Source organism: Poecilia latipinna, unplaced genomic scaffold (genome assembly GCF_001443285.1).
Source record: "Poecilia latipinna isolate Pla-1442-1.1 unplaced genomic scaffold, P_latipinna-1.0 Scaffold753, whole genome shotgun sequence".
NCBI lineage: Eukaryota > Metazoa > Chordata > Actinopteri > Cyprinodontiformes > Poeciliidae > Poecilia > Poecilia latipinna.
Window position 1 is genome coordinate 150783 of NW_015113369.1, and position 13963 is coordinate 164745.

At 40.6% G+C, this 13963-nt stretch overlaps 1 protein-coding gene across 2 annotated transcripts in view; it reads left to right on the forward strand.

Annotated features, from left to right (window-relative positions):
• vars1 (valyl-tRNA synthetase 1) overlaps nt 1-13681 on the forward strand; it is a 20867-nt gene extending 7186 nt beyond the window's left edge. For both annotated transcript variants that reach the window (XM_015045918.1, XM_015045919.1), the window contains exons 9-28: nt 1101-1265; nt 1348-1549; nt 2498-2606; nt 2693-2872; nt 2985-3109; nt 3240-3343; nt 3425-3583; nt 4991-5081; nt 5198-5303; nt 5436-5506; nt 5676-5801; nt 5876-5980; nt 7065-7212; nt 7384-7511; nt 7646-7801; nt 8651-8875; nt 8992-9103; nt 9460-9635; nt 13244-13393; nt 13490-13681. In XM_015045918.1, coding sequence (XP_014901404.1) covers nt 1101-1265; nt 1348-1549; nt 2498-2606; nt 2693-2872; nt 2985-3109; nt 3240-3343; nt 3425-3583; nt 4991-5081; nt 5198-5303; nt 5436-5506; nt 5676-5801; nt 5876-5980; nt 7065-7212; nt 7384-7511; nt 7646-7801; nt 8651-8875; nt 8992-9103; nt 9460-9635; nt 13244-13393; nt 13490-13558 — 2707 coding nt within the window. In that variant the 3' untranslated portion in view covers nt 13559-13681. The remainder of the gene's footprint in view (nt 1-1100; nt 1266-1347; nt 1550-2497; nt 2607-2692; nt 2873-2984; nt 3110-3239; nt 3344-3424; nt 3584-4990; nt 5082-5197; nt 5304-5435; nt 5507-5675; nt 5802-5875; nt 5981-7064; nt 7213-7383; nt 7512-7645; nt 7802-8650; nt 8876-8991; nt 9104-9459; nt 9636-13243; nt 13394-13489) is intronic.
• Nucleotides 13682-13963: the final 282 nt, after the last annotated feature.

Consider the following 13963-nt stretch of genomic DNA (forward strand, 5'->3'; position numbering starts at 1 on the left):
CTGACCTGCTGTTGTTTTGGCAATAAGTTCATGTTTTTAGGTGTTTGGAAAATGAGATGTTTCAAAAACCTTCTGAATGTAAGGTTACAAATCACCAGGCACTTCCCATCACCTAGCAACCCCAGCAAAGCCCAGCCCGTTACCTAGCAACCCAAGTGGAGTTCCAACACTTTTGGTCAGCTGGTTTTCCTGCTATATGCGCTGTGCAATGGCTGCTGAAAAAGACAAGCGTTTCATTGTTGACTTACCATTCAGAAACCACTTGTTGGTTGTACAGGAGGCACTGCTTTTGATTGATTGATTACTTTTATTTAAGTGTCACTTAGCACTGGTCCCCAGCCCACATGGGCTTATATGATAATCCACATACAAAACCTACCAAACAAAATGGCTGCAGAAATACCATTACATCATTAAATCTTTAAACTCAACCATCATAGAGCACTTATGTTTTTTTTCCAAGCTTTACAGACAAAAGTACAACCAAGAAAATCTTAAATCAGAATATGGAGAACAGTAAAGGACAAAATGCTGCTCATCTTAAGCCACATTAAGGTCACACAAAACACAGACTCAGACTCTGTCCTCAACAGGAAAACCTTTATCCTTACTTTATGCCAACGCTAGAGGATGTTCTGATCTGGACACTAAGGGGCCGCTGATTCCCGGATAAATTTAGTTTTCAGAGGGCCCATTTTGATACTCTCTCTTTAGCTGAATATAAATTCTCAATTTTATTTTCCCACAGATGTTTCTCATGACAAAAAAAAATTTTTTTTTGAAGAATTTAAATTGCACTACAGTCTATTCATGAAAATGTATTTTAAATCTATTTATTCTTTACAAAGATGCACAATTGCATAATTTTGCATCTGTTTGCAGCCATATCCCCACGTGAGTGAAAACATGAGTTGGGGGCGTGGCCAGGTGCAGCTTACTTGGATTTAAAGTGACAAGACCCCTAAAAATAGGCAAAACTGGGCAGGAAGCTCACTAAGACGTCATGAACATGCTTAGTATACAGAGGTATCCTAATCGGTTCAAGGAAGCGCAGCAGGTCACCTTTAGAGTTGTAGTGAGCTGATGAGGCTCGTCTTTAGGCACAGGATGCGGGGGGAAACCACGCTGTGGAACCCGGGCTGCGACCACGCCGGCATCGCAACGCAAGTGGTGGTGGAGAAGAAGCTGAAGAGAGAGAAAGGTCTGAGCCGCCACGATCTGGGCAGGGAGAACTTCATCCAGGAAGTTTGGAAATGGAAGAACGAGTGAGTCTAAATACCAGCTGGAAAATGGATCCAAAACGACTTTTAATAAACAGCTAATGAAGATGAACGTTGTCCTCTGAAGGAAGGGAGACCGTATTTACCACCAGCTGAAGAAGCTGGGCTCCTCTCTGGACTGGGACAGGGCGTGCTTCACCATGGACCAGAAGCTGTCCTACGCAGTGCAGGAGGCCTTCATCCGCATGCATGACGAAGGAGTGATTTACCGGAGCAAGAGGCTCGTCAACTGGTCCTGCACACTGAACTCCGCCATCTCTGACATAGAGGTCAGTTTGAACCTGTCCTCATTTCTCTCTGCTTGTGATGTTGACATATACCGTATAAAAAGTTAAATAACCTTTTTATTTTTCCATTCCGTTCCAGCTTTATTTATAAAGCACTTTAGATACAATGCAGTTGACCAAAAACACAGCAAATACATTAAGAGCAACTGTAAAAACCAACAATTCAAGCTGAGTGAAAGATCAATGAGAAAAAGTTAGCTTTAAGAGAAGACTTAAAAACAAGAATAGTCTGAATTTAGATCAGCATATATTTTTCCTGCTTTACTGAAATCAATCACATAAAGTCATGTTTTTGTTTTTTTTTAGGAAAGGAGTGTTATTCATCATATATTCAAAATATAAAAAGGATTTTTATTTGCTGTATTAAAAGAAAACCATCTGGTTCTCAAATTCTTCCAGGCTCAGTTGAACTAATTTATTCTCAGCTATGAGAACATAATTCAGGTCACCTTCTTTTAAAATGCTTCCTATATTTAGCCGAGTTTAATAAATTAGATAAGTGCTGATTTGGGTGCAGCAAATTCAGCTTTTCATTAAAAGTCTCTGGATAAACTTGGCTCTACTCTATAAAAACTTGGTCATAAAAATACAGATACAGATATCTCATGAACAAATTTGTATGATTTTTGACCTCAAATGATTATCTGTGTTTGAAACTAATTAATTGAACTCTTATCATTTTAAACACTTTGAGAACTTGTGCACTTTATTCTAGTTTAAAAATCAAGTGAAGTTGTGGGAAAGAACGACTAATCCACCATTAGAAGTTATCCTGACCTTCATGCCTGCGATGAATAGATGAGAATTTGTCTCCAGAGCTGTAAATTTGCAGATGGAGACAAAATGAAAGCTGATTCCAGCCCGTCCTCTGCCGGCTCTGATCACAGTGTTCCCTCCTCAATAAACCTCTAATATTTATTTGTCTTCCAGGTGGATAAAAAGGAGCTCAGTGGCAGAACTCTGCTCCCTGTGCCCGGCTACAAGGAGAAAGTAGAGTTCGGGGTCTTGGTGTCCTTCGCTTACAAGGTGGATGGATCAGGTATATACAGTGGAGCAGAACAGATGAATTTAGCCAAGACGCCGTGTCCCGCCCTCAGTAAATTCCCTGAACTCGGTGTTCCTCAGATGAGGAAGTGATCGTGGCCACGACCCGTATCGAGACGATGTTGGGAGACACGGCGGTGGCCGTCCACCCGGCTGACCCCAGGTACCAGCACCTGAAGGGAAAATTCGTGCTGCATCCCTTTTGCGCGCGCAAGATGCCGATAGTCTTGGACGACTTTGTGGACATGAATTTTGGAACGGGTGAGTTTTTTATCACAGGGAAAAGAGAAGAAATAATCACAGAGTTGTTCAGCCGGGCCTTTTGGCTCATTACAGTTGTCCTTTTCCGTCCCTCTCCACCCTCTGCGTTCAGGTGCTGTCAAAATCACCCCGGCTCACGACCATAATGACTACGAGGTCGGAGAGAGACACAATCTGGCCTTCATCAACATCTTGGATGAAAATGGGCTGCTCATTAACGTGCCTCCTCCCTTCCTGGTACAGTGTCTCATTAGCTCTGTTCCTCCTGCAGCGAGGGCATTTTCTCTGTGACACTCAGCCAGCTTGGCTCAGGGAAGCCATTTTGTCTCAGACGTTCTCATGTTCACCTCCTCTGTCTGTCCCAAAGGGCATGAAGCGATTCGAGGCCAGAACAGCCGTCCTGCAGGCGCTGAAGGACAGAGGCCAGTTTAAAGAGATCAAAGACAACCCCATGGTTGTGCCCGTGTGCAGGTAGAGCGCAGACGGTTTGAAAGATTTATGTCTCCCATTTAGGATGATTTCCTAACCTTTGGCCTTTTCCCTCTCAATCAGCCGTTCGAAGGACATCGTGGAGCCGCTGCTGAAGCCTCAGTGGTACGTCAGATGCACAGAAATGGGCAAACAGGCTGCAGACGTCGTGAGGGAAGGGAAGCTGAAGATCATCCCCGATCACCACCTGAAGACGTGGTTCAACTGGATGGACAACATCAGGTAGGTCTGTTATTTACATGACCAATCAGCCGAAAGGGAGAAAATCCTTGTCAAGATTCGTACCTGCACGTTCAAACCAAGGTCGTTATGAAACTATCAAAACTGAACATTAACTGAAATAAATAAAAACTGCAATTAATGGGGAAAAAACTGTAACTTACTAGAACTGTATCGTATGTTTATAAAACTAACTAAAACACACTGGAATTATTGATATAATATTTTATGTTTTTTGGTGATGAATCTATTTATCAGCCTTCTAACTGATGTGAAATAGATGTTTTATTTTATACAAGCTGTCAGCAAATTACGGCTGTAAACTCCTGGCAGCACCTCTGTTAGTCTGATGTCTGCAAAATGGCGACGGCAAAAGTTGGGATGAAACGCTGGAGTTAATTTTTGTTCAACAATAATTAAATATATGTTTAGAAATTTGTATTTTCCGTAGAGTTTTCATTACCCAATTGATGTATACATAATCACAATACAATATTTTGACCTAAAATAAATCAGAATATGAAAAAAACTAAAACTACTACTGTAACTAATGAAACCCAAACTAAACTAATAAAACTAGTAAACACACTATAAAAACTAATTAAAACTAACTGAATCAGACAAAAAGTCACAACGAAATCAAACTATTGAAAAACCCAAAACTATTATAACTCAAACTCACACATAAGCAAAAGAAGTAAAGTTTTACCCGTAGTTTTGTTTCTGCAGCAAAACACTAAAATTGTAGCTTGTGTGTTTATTTTTTACGAACATGAATTATTATCTATTGATGCACAAAGATAAAATTCTCAGCCATTTTATTCTGCAAGGTTACAAAACTCAGTTCATAACTACACATTGTGATTTGCAAGTGGAAAATTCTCATAACTGGAATTTGTTGCCGTACTGGTTTGGCAGGAGAGGATTTGCCTCGGACTTTAATTTTGGAAACTCTCGGAACAAAACAGAAACCAGCAGTTTGTTGTTTACATGTGGAACAACCAGGTCTCGGTTTGATGACGCTCGATTATTAAAGGTTTAATGTGCATGAGAGGAATCTAGCAAATGTAGCTTCAGCCTGCTGTGTCAAACTCATTTTCATTTTGGGGCCACATCACGACCAAGAATGTCTTCAAAGGTCCGTTTGTGGCAGAATGTGTTGGTAAAACTACCTCTTAACAAACAGCTGACGCTGTATTTGGCGAGAACGTCTTGACATTAAACAGTATTAAACATGTTTTCACCTTTAATTAATTTGGCACTATGAATTTGTATAATTTGTAATTTATAATTTGTAACTATGAAACAGGAAATATTTGCAAAACTTTGATTCTTTTTTTCAGAAGTCTCTTTCTGTCTTGTTTCAATAATTTAAGAGCGTTTTTAAATTCTCTTCCATTTTTTTTTTAGAGACTGGTGCATCTCCCGGCAGCTGTGGTGGGGTCACCGTATTCCTGCCTATTTCGTCACCGTAAATGATCCTGCTGTGAAGCCCGGCGAGGTAAACTGACATCTATCGCTCCTTTCTGCTGTGGAGGGATTTAGATGACAGGCGAAAGCGATTTGCATCAGCATTGCTCATATCTTGCGTTTTTTTTTTTTTTTTTTTATCTCCAGGACATGGATGGTCATTACTGGGTGAGTGGCAGATCAGAGGAGGAGGCCAAAGAAAAAGCAGCAAAACGCTTCAATGTGTCTGTGGATAAAATTTCCCTCCGGCAGGGTGAGATTTACTCGTTTAGCTCGTTCAGTACCTCGGTTAGCCGGTCTGCAGCTACGCAGAGTCACTTAATTAAATCAATTTAACCAACGATTTGAGTGGACGAGCTAACCTCCTTCTGCTCTCGTGTTTCAGACGAGGATGTTCTGGACACTTGGTTCTCGTCTGGCATTTTCCCCTTCTCTATTTTCGGATGGCCTAATGAGGTAAGGCTCGTCTGACTCGCTACCGATGCAAATGCCACAAAGGCTGCAGAGCTTATAAACCAGGAATGCCTTCACCTCCATTCTGAGTTCACCTGTAACTTTTATGAAGATAATAAACTGGTTCATGTCTCGTAAAATGTGACTTTGAGTGTTTTTCCTCATGCTTCAGAGCCAGGACCTGAACGTGTTCTACCCCGGCAGCCTGCTGGAGACGGGTCATGACATCCTGTTCTTCTGGGTCGCCCGCATGGTGATGATGGGCCTGAAACTGACGGGCAAGCTGCCCTTCAAAGAGGTGAGGCCGGTCGACCTTTAGCGACCTTTAGCAGGAGGACGATCAGCCTGAACGACGGCGTCTCTCCTCGGCAGGTTTATCTGCACGCTGTGGTGCGGGACGCTCACGGCAGGAAGATGAGCAAATCCCTCGGGAACGTCATCGACCCGCTGGACGTCATCACCGGGATTTCCCTGGAGGTAAGAGGAGGTAACCTGTTTTCTGCAGGTTTCACATTTAAAGCTGTACCTCTACTGAAACCTCAGCCAATAAATTCAGTTAAATTCGGTTTTTATTCTGTAGAAATTGGCTGAAAAGGACTGGAAACTCTGAAAAATTGAGTCTGGAGTTTTGTCCATTAAAAAAACCCCAAACAAGACATGCTGAGATTCCCTCAGACACAAACACAGAGATAATCTCCTTGTCTTTGTCTCCCAGTTGGGTTTTTTATTTTTACATGTTCACTACAAGCTCCTTGGCCCCCTGAAGCCCATATTCTTATAAAAAGCTTTATTAACCACCTCCTTCTGCTTCCAGCAGGCTTTTATTGAAGCCATCAATCTCTCCTGCAGTTATTCAGTCAGCCGGAGCAGAAGTGTCCTCTAGGGGGCACTGCTTCACTTGCAGTAAACTGAACTTTACCCTTTGTAATGTTTTTCCTTATAAAAGGTTTACTCGTCCAGGTCAGGGCATTGAAAAGTTTTCCACATTATTTAGTTTGCAGTTTTCACAACATCCTAGAAACATTTGAGTGTGAAACATTCCCTCTGAACAGCAGTTGGGATTTAGATTTGTATTTTATTATTATTACTACTGTATTTTCCACAAATACAAGCTGGAGAAAAGAAAAAAAAAAAACATCCCACTAACTTTTCCTTAAACCGTGCTTTCACTCAACATTTGATAAAACATTTGATAAAAGATAAAAAAAACTAATTTTTTTTTAAGCAGTTTTTCTGGTTTGCAGAAATGTTAAAAATATTGTTTTCAGTTTTGGAATTTATAAAAGATTAGTTACGTAAAAATAGATGTAAAAATCTGTGAGATATTTGTGTATTTATCTGCAGCTTTGCAGTAACTCGACTGCTAACCCTAGTAGCGCTTAAAGGTGCCAGTTAAATATAAATATATTAAAATATCACTTTTTAAATCTAGATTTTTATCCGTTACAAGTGAAGAATGAAATCTGGAAAACATTTTTCAATTTGCTGTTTAGCATTTCCAGACCTGGAGCCCCTGAAATTGGATTCATATTATTAAAGTGCGCTGCTCCTCTTCCTGTAGGGTCTTCACGCCCAGCTGACGGACAGCAACTTGGATCCTGTAGAGGTGGAGAAGGCGAAGCAAGGCCAGAAGTCAGACTATCCAAACGGCATCCCAGAGTGTGGGACGGATGCTCTCCGGTTCGCGTTGTGCGCCTACACCAGCCAAGGTGAAATCCCTCGCAGAGTTTCTGATTCTCCCTTTGACGCCCACCCAGTTTGTCATAAAAAAAAACAAAAAATAAACACAAGAACATCACTGCTGTTAGAATAGGTGGCTGATACATTTATAAAATCCTGCGTTACTAAATCATCATGTGCGTCTTTTTTTCTTCTCCCAGGAAGGGACATCAACCTGGATGTCAACCGCATCCTGGGGTACCGTCACTTCTGCAACAAACTGTGGAACGCTGTGAAGTTTGCAATGAAAACACTTGGAGACAACTTTGTTCCCTCGGAAAAAGCCCAGGTGAGATCATGAGACGGAGCGAAGACAGGTGGCAGGCGATGAATGCAAATAGGTCTTGTTGTTTATTACTGCAGCAGTAGATCTTCTGCGTTGTTTATTTGGATTTCTACATGCAAAGCGGTGCATTTGTTCAGCTGTCTGGAGAGGAGAGCGTGGCAGACAGGTGGATCCTGTCCAGGCTGAGTGCGGCTGTGGCTCTGTGTGACTCTGGCTTCAAGGCCTACGATTTCCCAGCCATCACCACCGCCGTCTACAACTTCTGGCTCTATGAGCTCTGCGACGTCTACTTGGTAAGAGCCACTACTTCCAGCTTATGTCAGAAAAGACAGTAAAGATGTGTGAAAAGTGTTAAAATAAATCCAGCTTTGGCAGCAGTGGCATTAGGGCTGAGCGATACGGCTTAAGAATAAAACTTATGTTTTTTTTTTTTGTTTTTTTTTTATCCACATCCGATTACAGTTTTTAAAACAAATGACTGAAATGTCTTCAAACAGCAGCTTTCATTTCATTTATCCCTTCTGTGAGTTGAATGACAGAATATTAGGGCCAGGCTTTGAGAAATTTTGCTTAATTGTGAGAATGTCGTGATAAAATGCAATTTTATCTGAAAAAAATTCTTAAAATTAAAATAAAAAGTTTCGCTAGAAGAAATCTGCTCAGTTCAGTCCGTGTAGTTCTTTTTTCAAAAGAGACACAACCTCCTTCAATTTAAACAAAATTAGTGTCAGAAACGAACATTTTTGCAGCGTAATTGGACATATGTCTACTATTTATAATTTTTAAGATTTAAAAAAAAAAAAATGTTTTCAGAGATCAACCTGCCCCTGCACTCCACAGACTACACACTTTAACAAAATCAAATGAAACTGATATAAATTAATTGTGCTGGTTTGTGCAGCTAAAATAATTTTGTAGCACAGATGATAAATGACACCAAATTGGTTTGGTTTTGTAAATGAGGGAGAGGTTGTTGACCTCTCGTGACTTCTTAAAGTGACGGCGACACAAATAAAAACTTTTGCTGCTCAGACATTTGACACAAATTTCGTTTGATTTGAAGACGATGACTCTGCAAGGACAAGCGGGCGTAGACGCCGGGTGGATGAGTTATGGGCCGTAACAAACTCTTTGGATTGCAGGAGAGTGTGAAGCCGGTGTTCATTAGGGCAGACGAAGACAGCGCCACCCAGAGGCAGGCCGAAGTGTGCAGGCAGACCCTTTACACCTGTTTGGACGTGGGTTTGCGGCTTCTTTCCCCCTTGATGCCGTTCGTCACTGAGGAACTCTACCAGAGGTTACGTCGACGGAAACCTCAGACTGACCCACCCAGCATCTGCGTCACGTCCTACCCAGACACCACAGAGGTAAAACACAGAGGAATTAAATTGATCTCGACTTTAGATTACGCAGTTTGTTTGCTAGCGATGTGCTTCTCTTTGCTTTTTGAGCCAAAAGTGTTCCTGTAACGCCCTTCCTGTAGTTTTGCTGGAACAGCGAAGAGATCGACCGCAACATGGAGTTCGCCATGACGGTGGTCAAGACGATCCGATCTCTGAGGGCCGACTACAACCTGACCAAGACCAGAGCCGACTGTAAGGAAGCAGAGACTCTTAAAACGTCTAAATTTCTTTCAAATTTACTTTCGAGACTTTCACTTTTTATCCACAATCTCTTTTGTTGGTTTTTTGGAAGCCTGCTGGATGGCTTTCTCAGCCTCCGCTGACATGAATAGAGGTGGTGGGAAGTAATTGCATAGTTCAAGTACTGCACTTAAATAAAGTTGAGGCACTTAGCACTATTACTTCTAGATTATATATTTCTTTGTTTTTCTCACTCCTACACATTTTTAACACAAATGTGGCTTTAAAATTTGAGTGCGTATTGCTGCATTAAAGCTTAACCCAACGTCACTCGCTGTCTAAAATCTGCCCTGTGTTTCGTCTTCCAGGCTACCTGCAGTGCATAGATGCTGCAACCGTGTCTCTGCTGCAGAAATACAGCCTGCAGATTCAGACCTTGTCTTACTCTCAGGCCGTCATCCCTCTGACAGCCGAGCAGCCGGTCCCAGAAGGCTGCGCTGTGGCTATCGCTTCTGACAGATGTACTGTCAACCTCATGCTCAAGGTGAGAGCCCAGTAATCCGACTCCTCCTTTGTGCTGGAAACGGGTTAACGCGCTTGGATTTTTAAGTGCTTTAATGTGCTCCAAATTGAGACCGTCGCCGTGATCCCAGCCGGTGCATTTAAAGGCAGCCCTAATGTCGAATTTGTAAATAGGTCTGACGGGGTAAACGGGGGGTTTGAAAAGCCTGCACAGCCGTGTTAAGATGCCGGGTTTTTTTGGGTTTAAAAAAAAAAAAAAAAAATGAGGAGAAGGTGAATTTCAGGAGCCTTTTCTGCCTTTCATGGGTTTAAAGGCGTCCAACAGAAAATACAAGGAAGAATCTTTCAGAGGGAAACATGAAGATAATCGATTCCATCGAATCCATTCCTGTCGGCCTCTCGACAGCCGACCGGACCGGTTTTCTTCTTTTTTATTAATTTTGAAGGGATGACCGTATTATCTCTACTTGCTGACTGTCTGCTCTGTGTTGCATAGAATATCCAGCCTGGGAAATTATTTTTTAGCCATCTCTGGACTGATTCCTGTGCCAGTGAGATTCCTCTGGTGGCTTCTGTTCAGATTGTGGCTTTTGTTGCGAAATGCAAATAAGTAAATGTTGTAAAAATAATCCCGGAGCAGCAGGTGTGACTGACTAACGCTTAGCTTGAGTCTGAATGTGATCGTTGGAGGATAAGCAAAGCAATGCAGCCTCATTATTTAGTGTCTTTCTTTTTCCCTCCCTCGTGTCAAACTAAAGGCAAATCCGGCCGGCCATATAGACACAAAACCTTTTTTTAATCTGTATTCTGCCGAATTAAAAAAAATAATAATAATGTTTTTCAAATTTAAGGGGAGCTGTTGAATACAGACACCTATTTACTCATATTTTAACTGTTTAATGGATAGTTTTATTGATACATTTTGCCACAACCATCCCTTTTATCTTGCAGTTTTTGGTAAAAAGAAAAAAAAAAAACGATAAATAATGGAAATGATTGAGTTTGCTTTAATTTATCATGCAATTAATTGATTTATTTCTTATTGTGACAGGCCTAGCAGTATGACATGCTAACAGCTCAGTAACATGTCCTGGATGAGACACTCAGTTGTTGCCAAGCTGCTAATCCACCTCATTTGCTTTTGCTGCTCCTGATTAAAACTGTATAGTTAGAAAGCAGAGAGACGTTGGAGTTGAGGAGATACGATAATAATCGCCTCTCTGTACAGACTGAGGCCTCCACAGTTTTAATTGTCCACAGTAAAGATGTTTAAAATAAATACATTTTTAATGAAGAAGCTTCTGAAAAACGTACAAAAATGTTTTATTTGAGAACAGTTGTTAAACGATTTAAATTCTGTTTTACCAAAACAGCTGGTTGTATCGGTGAAATCTATACAATAATCAGCCTTTTTTTTTCTTATTTATGCTTTCAGTTTTCTAACTACTTCATCCGGTAATAAGGTAGAGAAAGAAAATCACCAACACCTGCTGAGAAACAGCAGCAGCTTCTGTTTGTCTGAGATGATGCTGCTGCTGCAGCCGCAGAAGAAACTTTTTAAGGCTTTCTACACCCACAGCAAGGAATGGTATCTAGGGGTCGGCTAGTCTCCATAGCAACCATTTATGTTCATGCTTTTGTGCACTTCTTTATGAGTTTCCAACATAAGGCAAGTGAGTAACACTCATAGCCTCCTAATTATGGCACCTGCTGGTGGGCGGGAAAATTGAGATGCAGAAAAAATGGAGAAATGTAAAGATCTGGGTTAGATCTGGTGCTGTGGCCTCTTTCGGCACAATAATGTTCCCTACCGCATACGGGAAGTGGAAATGCAATTAAAATATAATACCTTATTGATACCAAAGGGAAATGAAATAGTCTGAGGTGTTGACTTTGCCTCCAGCTTCCCCAGATCTCAGTGAATTTCTGAGGTGTGGTGGAAAAACCATGAAGTTCTGATGGACGATTCAGTGCAAAAATAAATTTTTTGAAAAAAAAAAAAGTAATTGTAGATGCTGCAGCAGTCTGTGTTACAGCACATCAGAAGAAGCCTCTGACTGAAGACACTATATTACATCTATTACGTTAAAAACAACCTATTAAAAAATGCTTAATTGATACCAAAAGGAAACTAGATTATACGGATATGTCAATAATACAAACATTAGTTTATAGTAAGTCTCCAGAAAAATCATCCCTACAGCAGAAACAACTTTTTCTAAAACCTTCAGCTTTTTGGCTCTGATGCTTCTTCTGTCCTGTCCAGTGGACATTTTGTGTCTCCAGTCCATTCTGTTGTCCAGGTCTGTCGTGTCCAAACTTTTTGAAACAAAAAACTATCGAGTTGAAAGTTCTCTAGGGGCCATACATTTTTTATTTATTTACCTGTTAAATAAACAATAAACTAAACAGAATATTTTAATAAAATAAGCAAAGCAGTTGTATTTCTCTAGACAAGGGAAAAGTAAATCAGTAGCAAACAATATCCTAAATTTTTATATTTTTTTCTGCATTATTTCGTTTCTTTTTAGCAACAAGAACTGGATCAGTTGCTAAATTCCTACTTTCTCTTTACCAAATGTATTAGATGGGTGAGACCAAGTCGCATTTTGGTAAAAAAAAAAAAACCTCTGGAAGTTTTTGGTTCCTATTACCAATAAATTGACTGAATGAATACGTTATATGTTGCACCTCACATTTTCCATGTCAAGATTTTGTTTGTTTCTTTATTTATCTTTTTGAATGTCATTGAAAATTTAATCTAATGTTTTTAAATGTAGATCCACATCACCTGCCTGATCTGGCAAAATAAATTTACTTTATTCTTGAACTGTAATCAGAGGCCACCCAGACTCGTTCTCAGTGCATAAAAGGCCCCCGGGTCTCACTTTGGACACCCCTGGTCTAGGTGAACATTATTATTCATAGCTTTATACACTGCTCAAAAAAATAAAGGGAACACTCAAATAACACATCCTAGATCTGAATGGATGAAATATTCTCATTGAATACTTTGTTCTGTACAAAGTTGAATGTGCTGACAACAAAATCACACAAAAATCATCAATGGAAATCAAATTTATTAACCAATGGAGGCCTGGATTTGGAGCCACACACACAATTAAAGTGAAATGTTCCCTTTATTTTTTTGAGCAGTATATTTAGCTTATTTCTGGCAGATAATCCATTCCTTGACAGCTTCGTTCTATTGTGGTAACAGTAGAGGGGAGGTGGTCATAATGTTTTGCCTGGAAAAGTGTGGAAAATCCCTCTAAAAGTTTCAAGTCAAGTTGAACTTCACCTGTCGGTAAAGTGCGTCTAGTTTTGCCGCATCCTCTTGTTGTATTTGTGTAAATTAGGCTGAATATGCAGCAGATGGGCTGACATTTTCCATATGTTTTTCTGCTGTTAATCAGCTGAATGCTCCATTTCAGCTCAGACAAATTACATGACAGCACTAACTCGGCCCTAAAAGCATAAACACACATCATCTGTATGCTAATCAAGGCATACATTCTCAGATCGCTGCTCCAGTATTTTACTCTCGCTTTCAGAGCTGAAATTACCAGATGATTTAAAACTGTTGTCCTCCGCCTCGCGTCTTCCCCCCCCCCACCACCCCCACCGCAGGGTCTCATTGATGTGGAGAAGGAAGTGACTAAACTGATGACAAAGAAAGGTGATTTGGAGAAACAGATGGAGAAGCTGAGAGAGAAGATGGCGAAGAATGATTACAAGGAGAAGGTGCCGGCGAAGGTGCAGGAGCAGGATGCGGAGAAGGTGACAAAAAGAAATTGACTTGCCGGCTTCCTGAAGCTGTAGGACCCGTGAATGTCCCGGTAAATGACATCTGCTTTCCCCCTCTTTCCTCCACAGCTACGCCAGAGCCAGACCGAGCTCCAGAAAGTCACAGAAGCCATAGAAAATTTCAAGAAAATGATGTAACTTTCCTCATTGTGTGAATCAGGATTCAGTTTTTTTTTTCCATGTCATTGTGTTGATTTTTTTCCCCCCAAGCAGACTCCACTATGAACGGGACTAAATAAAGCTCTTAATATCACAATGGGATTCAACTACAGGCTGGTTATTTTTAATCTGGTTTATTTGTATGTCGGGGTTAATAAAAAAAAAAGTATATTTTAAACTTTAAAACAAAAATATTCAAAGCTAATTTAGTAGATATTTTGTCTGCACGGACAGTTGGTAGTCCCATTTCATTTCTAACATGTTTCATTGAGTGAAATCTGCCAGTGGCGTTGGCACTTCATCAGTTTTAAAGCTGGAGTTTGTAACTTCTGTAAAAATATAATTTTTACATATTTGCTAAAATTGAATGAGTTATCTAGAATG